General features: G+C 51.6%; 2 protein-coding genes across 5 annotated transcripts in view; one reads left to right on the forward strand and one right to left on the reverse strand.

Moving 5' to 3' along the window:
• Window positions 1–432: 432 nt before the first annotated feature.
• Tmem80 (transmembrane protein 80) lies at window positions 433–8365 on the reverse strand. Of its 2 annotated transcripts, none has more exons than XM_074051770.1 (5): window positions 8158–8365; window positions 4552–4590; window positions 3726–3819; window positions 3552–3644; window positions 433–1962 (listed from the first exon to the last, which is right to left on the reverse strand). In XM_074051770.1, the coding sequence occupies exons 1-5, from the start codon at window positions 8230–8232 to the stop codon at window positions 1757–1759; spliced, it is 507 nt and encodes a 168-aa protein (XP_073907871.1). In that variant the 5' UTR covers window positions 8233–8365; the 3' UTR covers window positions 433–1756. The 2 variants fall into 2 exon arrangements, with proteins under 2 accessions (XP_073907871.1, XP_020038016.1); XM_020182427.2 differs by having other exon boundaries at window positions 4571–4590; window positions 8158–8296.
• A 349-nt stretch (window positions 8366–8714) lies between these two features.
• Window positions 8715–16646, forward strand: part of Deaf1 (DEAF1 transcription factor) — a 30138-nt gene continuing 22206 nt past the window's right edge. For all 3 annotated transcript variants that reach the window (XM_020182405.2, XM_074051731.1, XM_020182413.2), the window contains exons 1-6: window positions 8715–9148; window positions 11079–11176; window positions 12702–12831; window positions 13079–13225; window positions 13702–13841; window positions 14396–14461. In XM_020182405.2, coding sequence (XP_020037994.1) covers window positions 8860–9148; window positions 11079–11176; window positions 12702–12831; window positions 13079–13225; window positions 13702–13841; window positions 14396–14461 — 870 coding nt within the window. In that variant the 5' untranslated portion in view covers window positions 8715–8859. The remainder of the gene's footprint in view (window positions 9149–11078; window positions 11177–12701; window positions 12832–13078; window positions 13226–13701; window positions 13842–14395; window positions 14462–16646) is intronic.

Here is a 16646-nt window from a genome sequence, read left to right on the forward strand (position 1 = left end):
CAAGGGCTTGAAGCCCAGAACTATTAACAGGCTTTTTGGTCAACAGAGGCCCTAGTGTGGTCTGTAGGGAGAGCCTGTGACAGCAGGCGTTCCCAGCCCATTGGGTGCACCCAGGCTACAGGGAGGTAAGGGAGGTGGCCCCAGGTTCTTTGAGGCTCTGGCCCTTCCTATGCCTGCCTGAGGAGCTCTCCAGGCAGCCCTGACTTTCTCCATGGCCTGTGGGGGCTGGAGGTCAAAGGAAGCTGGCTCAGGAGCCCAAGTTGCACCCTTGCCAGCCTCCACAACCTAGGGAGGTTCTGGCCTGGAGTTGGGCTGGAGGGCAGCTGGGCCATAGGGTGAGTGCCAGGATTGGGTCATGACAGCAGCAAGTAGGGTGGGCTCTTTTGTTCCAAACTCTGGGGGAAGTTGGTGACTGCAATTAAGGGAAACTCATGCTAGTATAAATATTTATTTAAAAAAAAACAGGTATTTGAACACGTTATTCCAAATACAGAAAACACGTAACGAAGGAAAGCTATAGTTAAAATCTGCTTAGCTACAGCCAGGCATGATGGTACATGCCTATAATCTCAGCTACTTGGGAGGTAGAGGCAGGAGGAAGATTGAAAGTTCAAGGCTAGCCTGGAAAAGTTTGAAAGACCCTGTCTCAAAAACAAAACAGAAACAAAAAAGAGCTAGGGGCACAGCTCAAGTCAAGTGCTCTGGTACTACAATCTCCAGTACTACAAATAATAAAACAAAACTACAACAAAAACCTGCTTACTTTTTTTTCTTTTTGGTGGGATTGGGGTTTAAATTGCTTGAGTCATACCTCCAGTTCATTTTGCTCTGGTTATTTCAGAGACAGGGTCTCATAAACTATTTGCCTGCTCTGGCCTCAGACTGAGATCCTCCCAATCTCAGCCTCCCAAGTAGCTAGGATCACAGGCCTAAGTCATCAACCCCTGGCAAACCTGCTTACTTTTTAAGGAGCACTGACATTTAGTCTGTGAATAGAAAAAAAAGTCAGAGATTTGTTGGATTTCATTCAGCGTTGAGTGCAAATGTTGCTGAAGTTTAGTAGAGTAAGGTTCAGACTTCAGACTGGAAGCTTTTCTCCCATTCTTGGACTTCTTCCCCTGGGCCTCCTAGAAACTCCCAAGGGGAAAGGGTGAAAAACACCCCACACATGGATGACTGGTTCATTTGTTTTTGAAGCTAGTGTGTGCCGTTATGTCCAGAAGCTAGACTGGAGGCCTGACATGGGGCCTGGTAGCGGAGTACATACAGCAGGCTCAGAACATGAATCCGGGACCAGTCCGGGAACCACGAGATGCCAAGAACTGCTGTGTGAGAACACACATGGTGACTGATGGGCAAGCAAGCTCCCCCTGGGGGGATGACTCTGGAAACCGCCAGGATGCTGCTTCTCTGTGGTGGTGACAGGGTGAAGTCACTGGACGGCTCTGCTGGCAGCCTTCTTTCTGAAGGTCTTTGCCTCCTGCTGGGCCCGGTGGTCAGTTGTGGCCCTGTTGCTGAAGTCAGGCTCCCAGCCACAAGGCCCCCAGGGGACATCCCTGGGATTCACCAGATTCTCCCAGTGGCCATTCTCAATACCCAGGCCCCCAACAGTTTGTCCTGCTCTGGTTCCTGCCTCTACCCCGACAAAAAAGATTTGTAAACATCCAAAATCACCCCCAGCCGATCAGTAGGAAGGGTGCTGTCCCTGTGGGCCAGACAGGCTGCCGATGAAGGGGCTCAGGCTGAACTGGCATGTCTACCCGACCAACGCAGCAATCACTACTACCTGCAGGGCAGCCTCCAGACCGTGGAGTGCCAGGAGAGTAGCACTAAGCACTGAGTCCACCCACAGCACCAGGGTCTGCCAGAGCATGAAGTGGACAGAGAGGAGGCTGCTGCCTGCTGTGAGGGCCAAGCTGGTGGCCAGCAGCACCTCGGCCTCTGTCAGGTTGCCCTTTGTGCCTGCAGAGCAGAGCAAACAGGAGAGTAAGGGAGGTGCAGGATATTCAGGACCCCTGCCCAGCTTGGACGCTGTATCAGCCATGGCCACCCCAGGACCAAGAGTGCCTACAGCTAACCTCAGTATCCAGCCAGCTATGTGAGAAAGTTTGGGTCCTAATTTCCGGGCATCTGCCACCTTCTCCTAACTCCAAGTGGGATCAAAGGGATTTTGTTTAAAACTCCCAAAAATGTTTTGCTCTGGGCTAAGCAGGCTGGTTCTGGAAAATTCCATGGATACTTATGAAAAGCAAAGCTGTGATCCCAGCTACGCAGGAGGCAGAGATGAGGAGGATCTTGGTTCAAAGCCAGCCTGGGAAAATAGTTCACGAGACCCTATCTCAAAAAAAATCTATCACAAAAATAGGGAGTGGCTCAAGGTGAAGGCCCTGAGTTCAAGCCCCAGTATCACAAAACAAAACGAAAAACTGTACATTTTATAAACAAATGGGTCGGTTGTGGAAAATGGATTTGAAGCTGCTTCCAGCTAACTCCAGCTACCTGGGGTGCCCTGAGGGCCACAGAGTGCCAAGTGTTTGGGGCGGGGGTGGGGGGAGTCCGTCTATGGTGACAGCCCCCTCACCTGCAAGGCGAGGTTCACAGGCCCATGAGGCTGGCCAGGCTTGAGTCTTGCAGTTGGAACCTCTGCACTCTCTGGGCAGCACCACCTCATGGACAAACTGGAAGTTCCAGCACTGCCCAGGCAGCAGGCCCCCAGGCTCTAGCCCCATCTAGCATGGATGGTGAGGAAACTTGGTTCACCCTCCATGGGGTCCTGGGTCTGACACATGAGGAAGGGTGGAGGTCAGCTCCCCTGTACACCTCAATTTCCTCACTGTACACCATGTATCATGGTGATGAGGTCAGAACCTGGCAGGTGCAGTGTGCCTGGTTGTGTCAGCTCCTATTCCTAGAGGCAGGGCAGTGTGCACAATATGATTCTGTCTGAAAAATAGACACATACTCATGACCAATAGTGGAGGTGGGGCAGAGGCGGCATCTGGAGCGTGGGCCTGAGGTCGTCACAACAGTCCGCTCTGGGGAGGGGATTTCCATGTTTTACTTCTGTGGCTGAGTCTTAGAAGAGAACATGCCCTCAAATGAACCGTCTGACTCAAGAAAAAGGGAGTTGGTGGAGAGACACCACTAGATAGGTGGTGGCAGACTTGGCTCAGGTTAGACGGGGAGGCTAGGCCCACCCACTGCCCTGCAGGGACCTGACAAGATGCTCCTGACCTACTCCCTGGAGACAGCTGAGGCCCCAGGGAGAAAGGTGGGTCAGCTTTAGCTCTGACAGTCAGGTGGGGTTGTTGATCCCAGTGCTGTTGGGGACTATGCTTCCAGATGCAAGGATGCCACCAGTGTCACCAGACCCTGGGACAAAGCTTCTGAATGATGGTTAATACTTAATGACACAGTAAGGTGATGCTGCAAAACACCTGGTGGAGCAGTCTGAATGAAACATCTCCAAGAACCATACTATAAAGTGATCAATATTTAAAGGCTCACACTCACATTTAAAATAGAACCTCTGTGACCACAAGCCAACTCACCCAGGTATAGCCGAGCTGCTTCCAGAATCCCCATGAAAAGTAACAGAGACAGATCGAGAACCAGGCAGTTCTGAGGATAGCTGAAAACCTGACCTGGGAACAGCACAGTGGGAACTCAGGTCACTTTGCGCGGTGGCACTGGCTCCTTCAGCCTACTTTACAATCATGACTTACTCTTGTACAGGATCATCAGAAGTGTGACTAGGAAATACAGGGCGTAGTATAGCCCGCTGAGATGGAGCAGCATTTGAAGAGGGACCGATGAGAGCTGGTAAGTGGTCAAGGATCCTCAAGTCCAGTAGACCAGGTACACCTGCCCAGGTGGCCAAGCCAGGGGACCGGCTCTGCCGCATGTCCCACAAATGAGCAGGTCTGGTTTAGGTACCCACAGGTGGCCAGAGACCCAGTAATTGACTCCCTGTCTATATGGGGCTTCTATTGCTCTATGGGATCCTGGTGTGGTCACCTGAGGGCAATGCTAGACCCCCTCCCACCCTAGCAGAGCGAGGTCTGAGCACCAAACTCCTCACTAGCTATCGGCAGGATGATGGGAGCAACTCACACCAGCACTACTGGGTGTTGTCACCCTGGCTCTAGTCCCAAGTTAGAAAGAGAGGACCTTTTTCAATTTTCTCATGAGAAAATACATTTTCTTTCTGGGGACAGGATATTTAAATATCCACTAGCAATTTCCTGAGTTCTGTACACTTTATACTTGTTTATGCAAAGGTAAGTAAAAAGGCCACCCAAAGTGAGGAATTTTCATCTTTCTGCCACAGTGGCCTGGCTGGTGGGAGGTGAGTGGCTGTCCCCTGGGACGCCAGGTCTTTGAGGGGATACAGCTAAGCTGGTGGGTGACAGAGCCAGCATGCTAGGGGACATCCCTCCCTCTTCAAAGTTCCTACTCAGAGTTTAAGAATTGCAGTAGGGGCATGAAAAGAACAAAAGGGCAGCAATCCAGTCGTGGGGACCTGGCCACCTGGCTCAGAGAGCAGGATGCAGTAACAGCAGCAGGATACCAACTTGCAGGAGCCTCTCCCTAGAAAAGAAAGTCAGTGTGACCATCAACAGCCACATACCGTCCCGGTCAGTTCCCCTCTGACCTCACACTTACAGGAGGAAGCAAATGTGATATTGGGCCTGCAGCTAGTCCTTGTCTCACCTCTACATCCATCCCTTCAAGGAGGATATCATAATCTCTGACTTCCTGCACCCAAGGCTGAGGACAGCCTATACCTGGAGCATAGAAGTGGGGTGCACACTGGAGACCAGACTCAACAGGACAGGTGTGATTTAGGCCTCAGGTAAAGAAACGCTCAAACGAAACCAAACAGTAGCTTTCCCTTCTTGTGTGGTTTCTGTGTATTTGCCACGTGTACATAATCAGATGTAAACCTTTGCTGATTTGGGTTATAAGAAATCATTTTTCATAATTGGTCATAGATATTTTGCTTTTCTTTGGAATTTTATTCATTTCCCCAAAATATCCCTCTGGAAAAAAAAGAATTTCCTAGATCACCACCAAGTCTTGTGGGCTTCTTAGACCTTCTCTGCCCCATGCCCTCATCTTGGGGGACAGTCAGCTCCTGAGGAGCAATGGGGCCTCCTTCCTCGTCTCTGATGCTGAGATTTTGCCTGTGAGGCACCCCCTGATGGAATGTGACCTGGGTCAGACTGCTGTTATGTAGAGGCTCACACCATGTTTCTACATGTGTACGCACAACCAAAAAAATTCAGAATGTGGTCAAAATCTCCCATACAGAGATTATACTTTGGTGGTGGTGGTGGTGGTGATCCAAATAATGTATACACACATAAGTAAATGTGAAAACTATAAAATAAAATTAAAAAAAAAAAAAGAGGTCGGGGTGGGGGCAGGGGGGAGAAATGAACCAAGCCTTGTATGCACATATGAATAATAAAAGAAAAAAATAAATAAAATAAAATAAAAAAAAAAAAAAAAAGAGGTTGTACTTCTGGGCAGCAGGTAGGGCAATGACTGAACTCGGCTTGCACCTGTCTCCTGTTGTATTTCCTCTTTCATCCCAGGGAGGGCAGGAAAGAAACACCTGCCTTGGTGAGCTTTTTTTTTTTTTTTTTTTTTTTTTAGCAGTACTGGTGCTTGAACTCAGGGCCTACACCTTGAGCCACTCCACCAGCCCTTTTTTTGTAAAGGATTTTTCGAGATAGTGTCATGTGGAACTATTTGCCCGGCTGGCTTTGAACCGGGATCCTCCTGATCTCTGCCTCCTGAGTAGCCAGGATTACAGACATAAGCCACCAGTTCCCGGCTCTTGGTGAGCTTTTGTGGGTGATCTGACTTCGTGGTAGACCTCAGACCTTCTGTCCAGAGATGGAGACTCTCGTATGGGTAAGTCATAACCAATAAAGCCAGGACATAAGTAACCATCTCTGTGGCTCCCAGTGGACATGAATGAGGGAACAGGAAGCCAAGTGAGGGTCACTGAGTCATGATCTGTTCTTTTCCAGCTAAACTAGGCTATCCAGAAACCTGTCATTACTTCAGTCGATTTCACATTAATTGGGGTTTTCCTCGCTTTGGATCCTTTTCTTAAAGGTTAGCGTCAGGGTTGGGGTGTAGCTCAGAGATAAAGTGCTTGCCTAGCACCTGTGAGACCCTGGTTCCAACAGCATCACTGAGGAAAAAAACTGTCAGAAACATTTCAAATATATCTACTAATTGCCCATGGTCACAGATTGAAACTCTGGAGCTCAGGGAAACAATACTATAAAAACCCCAAATGATACAGCATTTAAATAATTGCTATAAGATCTGCTGCTCTCTTTCAGAACTACATGGGTTCATTTTGACTGAACACAACCGTGGCTTATGGGACTTAACACTTCACCAATTACTGACTGTAACCACAATGTGGCTACCGACTAGTGTGAGGTAGAAGTTCAAAGTGGAAGTAAAAGAGAACCAATGTTTTTCCTGATGTGAGAAGAGGCTTGTGAAGAGGTCCTGTTGTGGTATAAGCTTATGATAATCTGTGTGTGGATGTGGTGCTGGGGATGGACTCCAGGGCCTTGAGCATGTTAGGCAAGTGCTCTCCACTGAGCTCCATCTTCAGTTCTAAGTTTGTTTGTTTGTTTATTTATCTATCTATTTATTTCTTTATTTATGGTGGTCCTGGAGTTTGAACTCAGGGCCTCACACTTGCTCAGCAGGCACTCCATAACTTGAGCCACTGTGCCAGCCCCTGAATTTAATTTTTTAGCAAATGAAAATATACTAATAAACCTAATTGGCAGAGGACTTCTATAGACAAGGTTTGACTGATTGGAACCTACATATCAAGAGAGCTCCAAGGAAATAGACCACAGGGAGCTGCTTCTTTGTAGGGTGGTCTACTCATGACTGCAGTGTGTCCCTGCAAGGGATTTGGAAACTGTTGGAAACTTTTTTCTTTCAGGGGAGAGGGTGGTAGTAGGGTTTGAACTCAGGCTCTTGCATTTGCACCTAGGTGCCCTTGCACCTAGGCAGGTGCTCTACCAGTTAAGCCATGCCGTCAGCCCTTTCTGCCTTAGGGTTTGTTTTTTTTTTTTTTTTTTTTGGTGGGACTGGGGTTCGAACTCAGGGCTTCACACTTGCTAAGCAGGCACACCTCCAGCCTGGAAACTGGGTTTTTATGTGAATGATACATACTGCAACAAACGGTAATTCCAAGACCACCTTCCCACCCAGGGTTTTCTTTTTATCACAAAAGTGCACACAGAAAAAAGAAGCTAATCCCAATTGTGTGATGGGTACTTTCAAACAGCATGGTGCCCAGAGGGGGTGGGGGCAGGAGGGAGAAAAGACCCAAGCCTTGTATGCACATATGAATAATAAAACAATAAATAAAAAAAAAAAAAAAAACAGCATGGTGCCACACCAGGCCACGTGTGTTGTAAACACATTCTTGAAATTTGTTCCGTTAAGGAAGAGTTGGAAGAATGGAGCCATGGATGGATGCACACAGGTCTGCACTGGCTGTGACCAGCTTCTCATCCAGGCTGATGGCAACACAGGCCCAGGGCCCCTGGAGCCAGCAGTACACAGGCTCCCAGGCCTGGGATCCTGCTACAGAGGGGAGGAGGCCACTGAGGTCTCTGGCTGCTGGGAACGCCAGTGTGACACAGATGTGCCCATGGGATGCCTGTGAGGGTGCTGCGTGTCGGGGGTACGCCGCCATGGGTGTGCCTGGGATGAGCTGAAGGTGTGATTGAGGGTGTGCTCACAGATATGCACGGATGTGCTTGGGGTGTGCCCCAGTGAGCAGCAGGTGTGCCAGGGGTGGGTAAGTCACGGGTGTGCGATGGGCGTGCCCGAGTGTGCCCAGATGTGCTCAGGGTGAGCTACACTGTGCCATGGGTGCACGGGGTGTGTCACCGCATGCCCCGCCACCAGCGGGACGACGATCGCGCCCCTCCCCCACCAAGACCGGGCCCCCCGCAGCAGAAATCCGGACCGGGGCCGCGACCTCCAGGGCCGGGACGGCGGGATGGCGACCCGCGGGGATACCCGGCCACCTGGCAGGGCCCCGCGTCGCCATAGCGCGACGACACCGACGTGACGCTAGCTCAACCCCACCCGTCTCACCTGGGCGTGCGGACGCCATCTTGCCGCCGAGTCCTCCGCGATCCCGGCAGCCTCTCGGACGCGCCCTCCCGCCATCTTTGCTCCTCCTGCCGTACCCCGGAGTGGGCGTCCGACTGCGGCCGAGGCCCGATTCGCCCGTCCGGCAGCACTCGGGAGCTTTCGGACAGGAGGAGGCGGGAGTTAAGGCTCGGAAGGATTCGGCTCGGGGATATTCGGCGGAGTTCGGCTCGGCCTCGGGCCGGCTCGGCTTCCGCCGCCGGCGGAGGCGGACAAAGTCGGTGGCGCAAGGCTGTGTCTGTGAAGCCAAACTGCGTCCGAAACCGGCGAGTATCTGCTCAGAGCCGGCCAGGTCTATCGACCGGCAACTACAATCTGCTCAGCCTCCTACACAGTGAGGAGGAAACGCTCGGAATTCTCGTGCAGCCTCGGAACCATTCGGACAGACTCGGCTCCTCACTTCGGGCAGTTTCGGCCTTCCTCGGTTCCAGACTCTTGACGTCGGCTCGTCTCGGCTGGCAACCTCGGCTCCACTCGGCTAGCTCGGCGGACGGCCTCGGCTCGGCTCGGCGTGTGACTGACTGCCTCTTCCGTCCCAGCTCGGGCGGTGGCTTCGGGCGGCCTCGGCCCGGCTCGGGTAGCCTCTTCGGGCCCCGCTTCGGGCGGCCCCGGACGGTGCCTTCGGGCGGGCTCGGCGGAGTCCGGATGGAGGACTCGGACTCGGCGGCAAAGCAGCTGGGCCTGGCCGAGGCGGCAGCGGTGGCGGCCGCGGCCGCTGTGGCGGCGGCGGCCGCGGCCGCAGCGGGAGGCGAGGCGGAGGAGCCGGTGCTGAGCAGGGACGAGGACTCGGAGGAGGACGCGGACTCGGAGGCAGAGCGCGAGACGCGGCGTGTCACGGCTGTGGCGGTGATGGCGGCCGATCCCGGGCACATGGACATGAGCGCCGAGGCCCTGCCTGGCCCCGACGAGGCCGCCGCTGCCGCCGCCTTCGCAGGCAAGTGCGCCCGCGCCCGCCGGCCTCGCGCCTCACCCGATTCCCGCGCACCTGCCCTGAACACCTGCCCCACGCGACAGGCCGGCACCCACCCCCTTGTGCACCTGCCCCGCACCTGCCCCGCACCTGCCCCGGCCATGCCAAGCTCACGCGCTCAGCACCTGCCTGCACACCTTTCCTGCACACCCGCCCCGCTCCACCAGCCTGGCCTAGCTCTGTATGCATACCTGCCCCGTCGTGGTCGTGGTCGTGCGACCCTACTGGCCTTCCCCGGACTCTTCTGGAACCTTCTCGACACCTGCCTCCTGTCCTGCCTGTCTTCTCCTCCTCCATCCTGGGAGGGGGTGGCATTGGAGGGCGGGGGTGTGTGGCTAGCTTGAATGCCCCGAGTGCCAAAGGCCAGTTCATCTGTGACCTGAGCTCTTGGCAAGGCTGGTGAGCTTCTGCAGACAGTGACACCAGGAGTCAGCCCTGCTTTGCAGTGGCCCAGGAGTTCCCTGGGTAGGTCCCCTTCCAGGTCTGCCTTTTCCTAGATAGAGCTTCCCGCCGTCTGGATTCCCTAATTCTTGTTTTCACTGCTTCTATTTCTTGACACGCAGAACACTCTTATTGTGAGGTTTCAGGTAGCATTTGGAGCCTCCATGCATCACCTCTTTAGGGTGTGCCCCCTCACCCTGTAGAGGTGATGCCACTTGAAGCTGCCACTTGCAGTCACCACATCCCTGCCCATCCTCCCACCTTCCTTAGTGTTCTGTCCTTTTCCCAGTTGGGGTTCCCAGGAGTACTCAGTTGAGCATTCAAACCCTTGCAGCAGCATCGCTTGCTGTTCTTATTGCTGCTTATTGTGTTCTTCCCACTTAGGACTCTGTAGGCTTGGGGAGAGGGCCACTGTGCAGTATGGCCAAGGTCCGCCTGCTGGTGCCATCATCTGTCTGTGGTCTGTTGAGCAATTTGCAGGAGGCCTCCGGGAGCTCTCAGTGCTCTGCTTTCATCCATGGACTCTAGTTTGCCGAGAGGATTTAGAGCCCTGAAGTTTTTGTCCTTTTTGCACACGTGTTTCTGAATGCAGAAAGGAAATGTGATGCTATCCGTCATGCCTGAGTGCTGACTGAGAGGCAAGGATGAATGGGCCGTGCCAGGTGTGGTCTGGTCTGGTTGTCAAGGCAGAAGGTGTGCCAAGTGTGGTCTGGTAGTGGAGGCAGAAGACTGACAGGTGCTGTGGTACAATTTGGTGGTTGCTGGGTCAATGGAGCAGTCAGCAATTTCGAGCACCCCCACTGCTTGCTAGAGACTGTCTTGGGCATTGAACATTCTGGAATGCTGGGGAATAGCTGGGGCCACTGCCGATGCAGAGGCAAGGAGAGCCTTGTGGATGATGCTGGCCAGCAGAAGGCAGGATTCGGAAGTGGGAGCTGTGTGGCCTGTCCGTGCAGACCTCTGAGGAGCCTAGATCCAGGGTGTAAGGATGGGTGTGGCTCGTCATCACACTTTTCAGGGGAAGAGTTGTTGGGGAGGCCTGGACACCTTGGATAGATGTGGGCATGAGGCTGTGGTAACCTGTTGCAGTGGCCTGAGCTGTGGCAGTGGGGGTCCATGTGGGAGGAGGCCAGACTTGAGCCTGCTCTTGGTTGATGGGTGCGTGGGTGTGGGGGAGGAATCCCCGGATCTCTGGGACTTGCAGCTTCTTTGCAGAGGGAAAGAGACTGCCCCGTGGGGTGGATGTTTTTACTGCAGGTAAAAGACTTTATTGGGGAAAGGTGGGTTTCTCCTTTTTCTGGGAGAACCAGATGTCTTAGAGTGGACTAGAAATGTCAATAGCATTTTTCTGAAAGCACCATAGTGGAGTATATTTACCCATGTGGGAACACTTTGAGGCTCCCATGTAACACCTGGCTTCGTCATGTGTGATGTCAGGTTTCTTCTCTTGCAGAAGTGACTACAGTGACAGTGGCCAATGTGGGGGCCTCTGCAGACAATGTCTTCACGACATCAGTGGCAAATGCGGCGTCCATCTCAGGACATGTGCTGGTAAGCTGCTTGGGGGGAGGGGGACAGTCCAGGATGACTGACTCTGTCCTGGGGTGGAGGAGGTTTCTCCACACCTCTCCTCACGACCCTCCCTGGGTCCAGCATGCGTGAGCATTCGCATCTGTTCTGTTCGTGTGTTGTGGAGGGCGTTCGTGCCTCCCTCTGCTCTCAGGAGCACCTGGGGCTGGGCTGGGAAGGCGAGGTCAGTGTGGATCCTGCCCCACAGCTGGCTGGGCAAGGAGTCCTGTTTTGGGCCGAGGGCCTTGTCCTCACTTTGCTTCACCAATGAGGACAGTGCAGAGTAAACCTGGTTTCTGAGAAGTCACAGAAAGGTGGGGAGATGTGGGAGCTGTCTGGGTGGCAGGTGGGCTGACGTCCTTACCAGATGACCTTGTAACCTGCATTTGGTCTGGCTCAGACTGCTCTCCGCCTGAGGTCCAGCTTATACCCAGCAGCTGGCCCTGCCCACTTGGCTTGTTCGTGGAGCTCCGTAGACACTCAAAAAGAGCTGTATATCTGGCCTCCCCCATTCTGTTGGGCTTATGCTCCATCAGCCCATCCTCCCAAGCTTATGGCTGTAGGCGTTCTATCTGTCACATTTCAATGGGATCTGTGCCCAAATTCAGAGGTCTTTCTTGGTCCCATTGCATTGGTCTGCTGTCTGTGTGAGGCCTTCAGAGACTGGGCACAGTCTTGTCAGACAGGCCTGGTTTCCCAAGGCAGGTGGAGGTGAGAACGGTCTCTAGAAAGGGGCTGTTTAGGGAGCACTTTTATTGTTTATTTTGACAAGTTTGGAGACACTGCTCAGACTCACAGACATGTAGGGTTGTTTCTCCTTCTTGGTTCTGTCTTTTTTTTTTTTTTCTTTTTGATTCTGTCTTTTAAGTTTCTTTCTTTCTTTCTTTTTTTTTTTTTCAGTATTGGGGTTTGAATTCAGGGCCTACACCTTGAGCCACTCTAACCAGCCCTTTTTCTGTGATGGGTTTTTTCTTGTTCTTTCTTCCCCGCCCTGAATTTAAGGTCACAGAAATGGCTCTTGTGCCTGTTTCCCAGTATTGAGTTGGCGCTTATCCTATCCAGTAGGTCTGCATGGGTGCCAGTGCTGCTAGGATTGAAGGCAGAGGGAGTCACGTATTGTCAGGTGACTCTGTAATCCCTTCCTGAGATTCTTTTTTCCCAAGAACTGAGGTTTGAACTCAAGGTCTATACCTTCAGCCACTTTTCCAGCTCTTTTTGGTGATGGGTTTTTTCAAGATAGGGTCTTGCAAACTATTTTCCCAGGTTGGCTTCAAATTGCAATCTTCCTGATTTCTGTCTCCTAAGTAGCTAGGATTGCAGGTGCAAGCCACCAGTGCTTGGCTGTGTAAGTTTCTTGGGGACATCTCTGGAGAGGATGTTGTGGACCTGGGTGATAAATGGCCCTCTTCTGGTGATGAATGGCCAGAGGTTTGCTTTAGGGCTAAGTGATGTGCCTCTGGCCAGTCTGGAGCTGACCCAACAGAGGTGTTCTTCTTCTTCCTTCTAGTCTGGTAGGACAGCCCTTCAGATCGGGGACAGCCTGAACACCGAGAAAGCCACGCTGATTGTTGTCCATACAGATGGGAGCATTGTGGAGACGACCGGGCTGAAGGGTCCAGCGGCTCCTCTCACCCCAGGTACCAGAAGCACCAGCTCCCCAGGCCTTCTGAAGCTTTTTTTTTTTTTTTTTGGTAAATTTGGGAAACAAATAGTAGACTTAAGTAGCAAAGGAGGAATTTTCCAGGCATAGAGAGAACTGCCTATGGCAAAGAGGTGGCACCAACATGCTGGGCCATCCATGTGCACCTGAGAGAAGCTAGGGTAATGTGAGCAGAGCACCCTGGTTACATGGGTCTCTCATCCTCATAGCCTCTCTTTGCCCAGGTCCTCAGTCTCCTCCAACCCCGCTGGCACCTGGCCAGGAGAAGAGTGGCACCAAGTACAACTGGGACCCCTCGGTGTATGACAGCGAGCTACCTGTGCGCTGTCGGAACATCAGTGGCACGCTCTACAAGAGTAGACTCGGCTCAGGTGAGGCTGCACCTCACACGGCCCCTTCCCACTTCATTTCTTTTGTGACCCACTAGTAATCCTGGGCCCAGGAGGCCTGTCACGGCACTTAACCTCTTAAAGGAGATGGAGATACAGATGACACCACCCCCAGTGACTAGAGTCTGGGCTGTGGCGGGCATGGGTCTGCAGATGAGGTCAGAGTCATAGTGACCCTATGTCAGGAGAGAAAGTGGGAGAGGCGGTGCGGCACTCTTTCCAGACGTAGGGTGGGGAGATGCCCAGTTGGGACATGATGTTGCTTGCGAGATCAAACAGGAGGGCAGAGGCACAACCTGCAAACGGGTTTGGGATGACTTGCCTATGGGGTGAGAGCAGAGGCCAGGCAGGGTAAGGGGCAAGCAGGTAGGAGGTGGAGAAGGAGAAGATGGAAGGACCTGGTGTCAGCCACCAATGAGCTGGGATATGTCCTAGTGACCAGTCCACTTTCTTTCCAGGTGGTCGGGGCCGATGTATCAAGCAGGGGGAGAACTGGTACAGTCCAACAGAGTTCGAGGCCATGGCAGGAAGAGCCAGCAGCAAAGATTGGAAGAGAAGCATCCGCTATGCAGGCAGACCCCTGCAATGCCTCATCCAGGTGCAGTCTGCACCATGACCAAGTGTGTGTGTGGGGGGGCAAGGTCCAGACAGTGGGAAGAATGAAGACTGTGGGGTCAGACAGGGTCTGACACCTACACTTGCTATGTTACCTTGGGTTTGTACTTGTCCCCTCATCTTCCCAGTGGGAAGTTGCTGATGTTGACCTGGAGGGTGGCCATGGGGAGCACATGAGGTGACAGAATAGGCTCGGGAAAGGGGAGTGTTCAATCCTGGGGAGTAAAGGTAGCGTAGTCAGGTGAAGCTCTGGCTGCCTGCCTGTGACCCTATAAGAGGCTATCTTCCCCTGCTTCTCTCCCATTTCCTCCTGAGGAGAGAGGACTTCCTATCCTGGTTCTAGGCCAGCTTCCGGAGTGTCTGGTGAAATAATGCCTGTGGAGTCTTTCACTCCTGAAGGTGGTTCTGGAAATGATCATTTCATGTCTTAGATTTTTGTCTGTGTGAACAGTGCGTGCTCAGTGAAGCTAATCGAAATCTTGAACGACTCCTCCCAGGGGCAGACTCTAACATATGGATGCACCTTCTGCATTCTAGGATGGAATTTTAAACCCTCACGCCGCCTCTTGCACCTGTGCTGCCTGCTGTGACGACATGACCCTGGTAAGTCGCTGGGCAGGTCCAGACAGAGCCTGCCTTGCTTCTTGCCCTGCTTCTCTCATTCTCTTCCTGCAGAGCCTCAGTCCCTCCTTCTGTTGGGTACTTTTGTCCCTTGTGGTCTGGTATCACTCTGATTGCTGCTGCCTCCACTGGGTTGGGAAAGGTCCAGGACTCTGAAATGAGGCAGCCCCATGGATCAACCAGGTCAGCCCCAAATCCACCACACCCTTTTAACGTGGTTGAAACACATGTATCTGTGCTGCTTCACATTCTGCAGCTTCAACATTGTCTAAAAGCACCCCACTAGGCTTAATGTGGGGGAAAAAAAGTTTTTCTTTTTCCTTTTTTTTTAAATAGCAGCACTGGGGTTGAACTTAAGGCCTCATGCTTATAAGGCAAGCACTCTTACCTGCCTAAGTCATTCCGCCAGCCCTTTTTTTGTTGTTGTTTTGTTTTGTTCTGTTTTGTGGCACTGGAGTTTGAACTCAGGGCCTCACATCTTCTCTGTCACTTGAGCCACTCTGCCAGTTGTGAGGGATTTTTTTCAATATAGGGTCTCATGACTTATTTGCCTGGGGCTGGCTTCGAACTGCAATCCTCCTGATCTGTGCCTCTTGAATAGCTAGGATTACAGGCTGGCTGAGAAAGTGCCTCTTTATCTTCCATTCTTGACTGCTTCAGGAAGAAACAAGACCTTTCTCATTGATTTTGGTTAATATTGTGTGGCTTTCAATAGTGTGGTACTGATTTGTAGCATCTGAAGTACTACTTTCATTTTGCTTTTCCTTAGTGTTAAAATTATTACAGAATGCCTTAAAATTAATTTAAAAGCTACTTAATGTTAACTTCTTGCTTTAGTGTTTTTACTGAACTGGTTAATTACCAGACGATAAAAAAGGAGACTTAATTAGAGAGACATACCATGTTCTTGATTTAAACCTACATATTTTTAAATCATTTAGATTTAATGTAATTCTACTAGAACAACCAGTTTTGTGAAAATAAGATGATTTTAAAGTCCATTAGGAAAAACCCAGTAGTTGAGACTGTCAGATATTGAGAGTAAAAGCAGTGAGAAGAACTTGGTCCTGCAGGGTCCTTTATAGGTGCTCCAAAACATGAAAATGTATGTGTAAATCTAATACAGGGTGAAGGAATTTGTATACTGAAACTAAAAAGAGCCAATAAAAGCAACGAGAAGAGATTTGGATTCTTCTGGAGGCACTGCATATACACAGATTGGATGACTTAGGATGGTGAAGATGTCAGTTTCCCCAAACTGACCTGAAGGTTTAGCACAATTAAGGATTCTTTGTAGGTGCAAACCAATTCTAAAACAAAAAAATTAAATAGCCAAACGGTTTTGAAAAAGACATCTGAAATTAGCAAAACCACACTCAGGTGTCAGTACAGTAACCAGGACAGCATGGTATCAGAAGAGGAAACCTGAGGGGTCTTGGTAGTAAACTAGGGAGCCCAGCCAGTGGTGTTGGAAACATTGCAGTTCATAGGTGGGGAATGAGCTTTGACCCAAATTCATACATCAAGTTGAATCAAACATCTGATTGTAAGAGGAAAGTTGTGGCATTTTTAGAGGGAAACACCTGGGGTTAGACCCAGGGTTTCTTTCAGGTCCAGTCAAAGGCATAGCCCTTAGACACAAAACCAGTAAGTTGGGCCTCATCAAATTTTTAAACTCTTAGCTCCCACTTGGAACTGTGAGGCACTCCCTAAACTTGCTTCCCAGAGAGGTAACTGTAGCTGGTAAAAATTACAGAAAACAGCCACTTGAGGTCTCTAGAGATTGTCTTCTTGGCCCAAGGAGAATGCCAAATCTGAAAAAACAGCAGGCAGTGCAGTGGAGGCATCTGATCCACGACCACTACCTCACTCCCCACCTTCCCCCAGGTCACACTGCAGGAGGCTCCATTCTGGGTCTCTGTGGCTAAGAAAACTTCTAGTCAAGGAACTGGTACCTCATGGCAGGGGCAGGCCACCTGCTTTGCTCAATCCTCCAGCTCCAGGTTGCAGGAAATTTCCAGCAAGTGGGACTCACTCCTTCCCTCAGTCCTGCTCCGCCAGCATGGCTGGCTACACCAGCTGCCTGGTGCCCTCAGCACAACTTGCTCATAGGGTGAGGTTCCAGGCTGTGATGGCCACTGCCCCTGCTCAGGTCCTTGGTCACATG

Source organism: Castor canadensis, chromosome 1 (assembly GCF_047511655.1).
Source record: "Castor canadensis chromosome 1, mCasCan1.hap1v2, whole genome shotgun sequence".
Taxonomy (NCBI): Eukaryota; Metazoa; Chordata; class Mammalia; order Rodentia; family Castoridae; genus Castor; species Castor canadensis.

Coding starts and splice junctions, on each gene's coding strand:
- Tmem80 (XM_074051770.1), bottom strand. CDS start 8,232: ATGGCGGGAGGGCGCGTCCGAGAGGCTGCCGGGATCGCGGAGGACTCG. Junction 3,820..4,551: donor GGTATCCTGCTGCTGTTACT/GCATCCTGCTCT, acceptor ACCACTTACCAG/CTCTCATCGGTCCCTCTTCA. Junction 1,963..3,551: donor AGCAGCTCGGCTATACCTGG/GTGAGTTGGCTT, acceptor TCTGCTCTGCAG/GCACAAAGGGCAACCTGACA.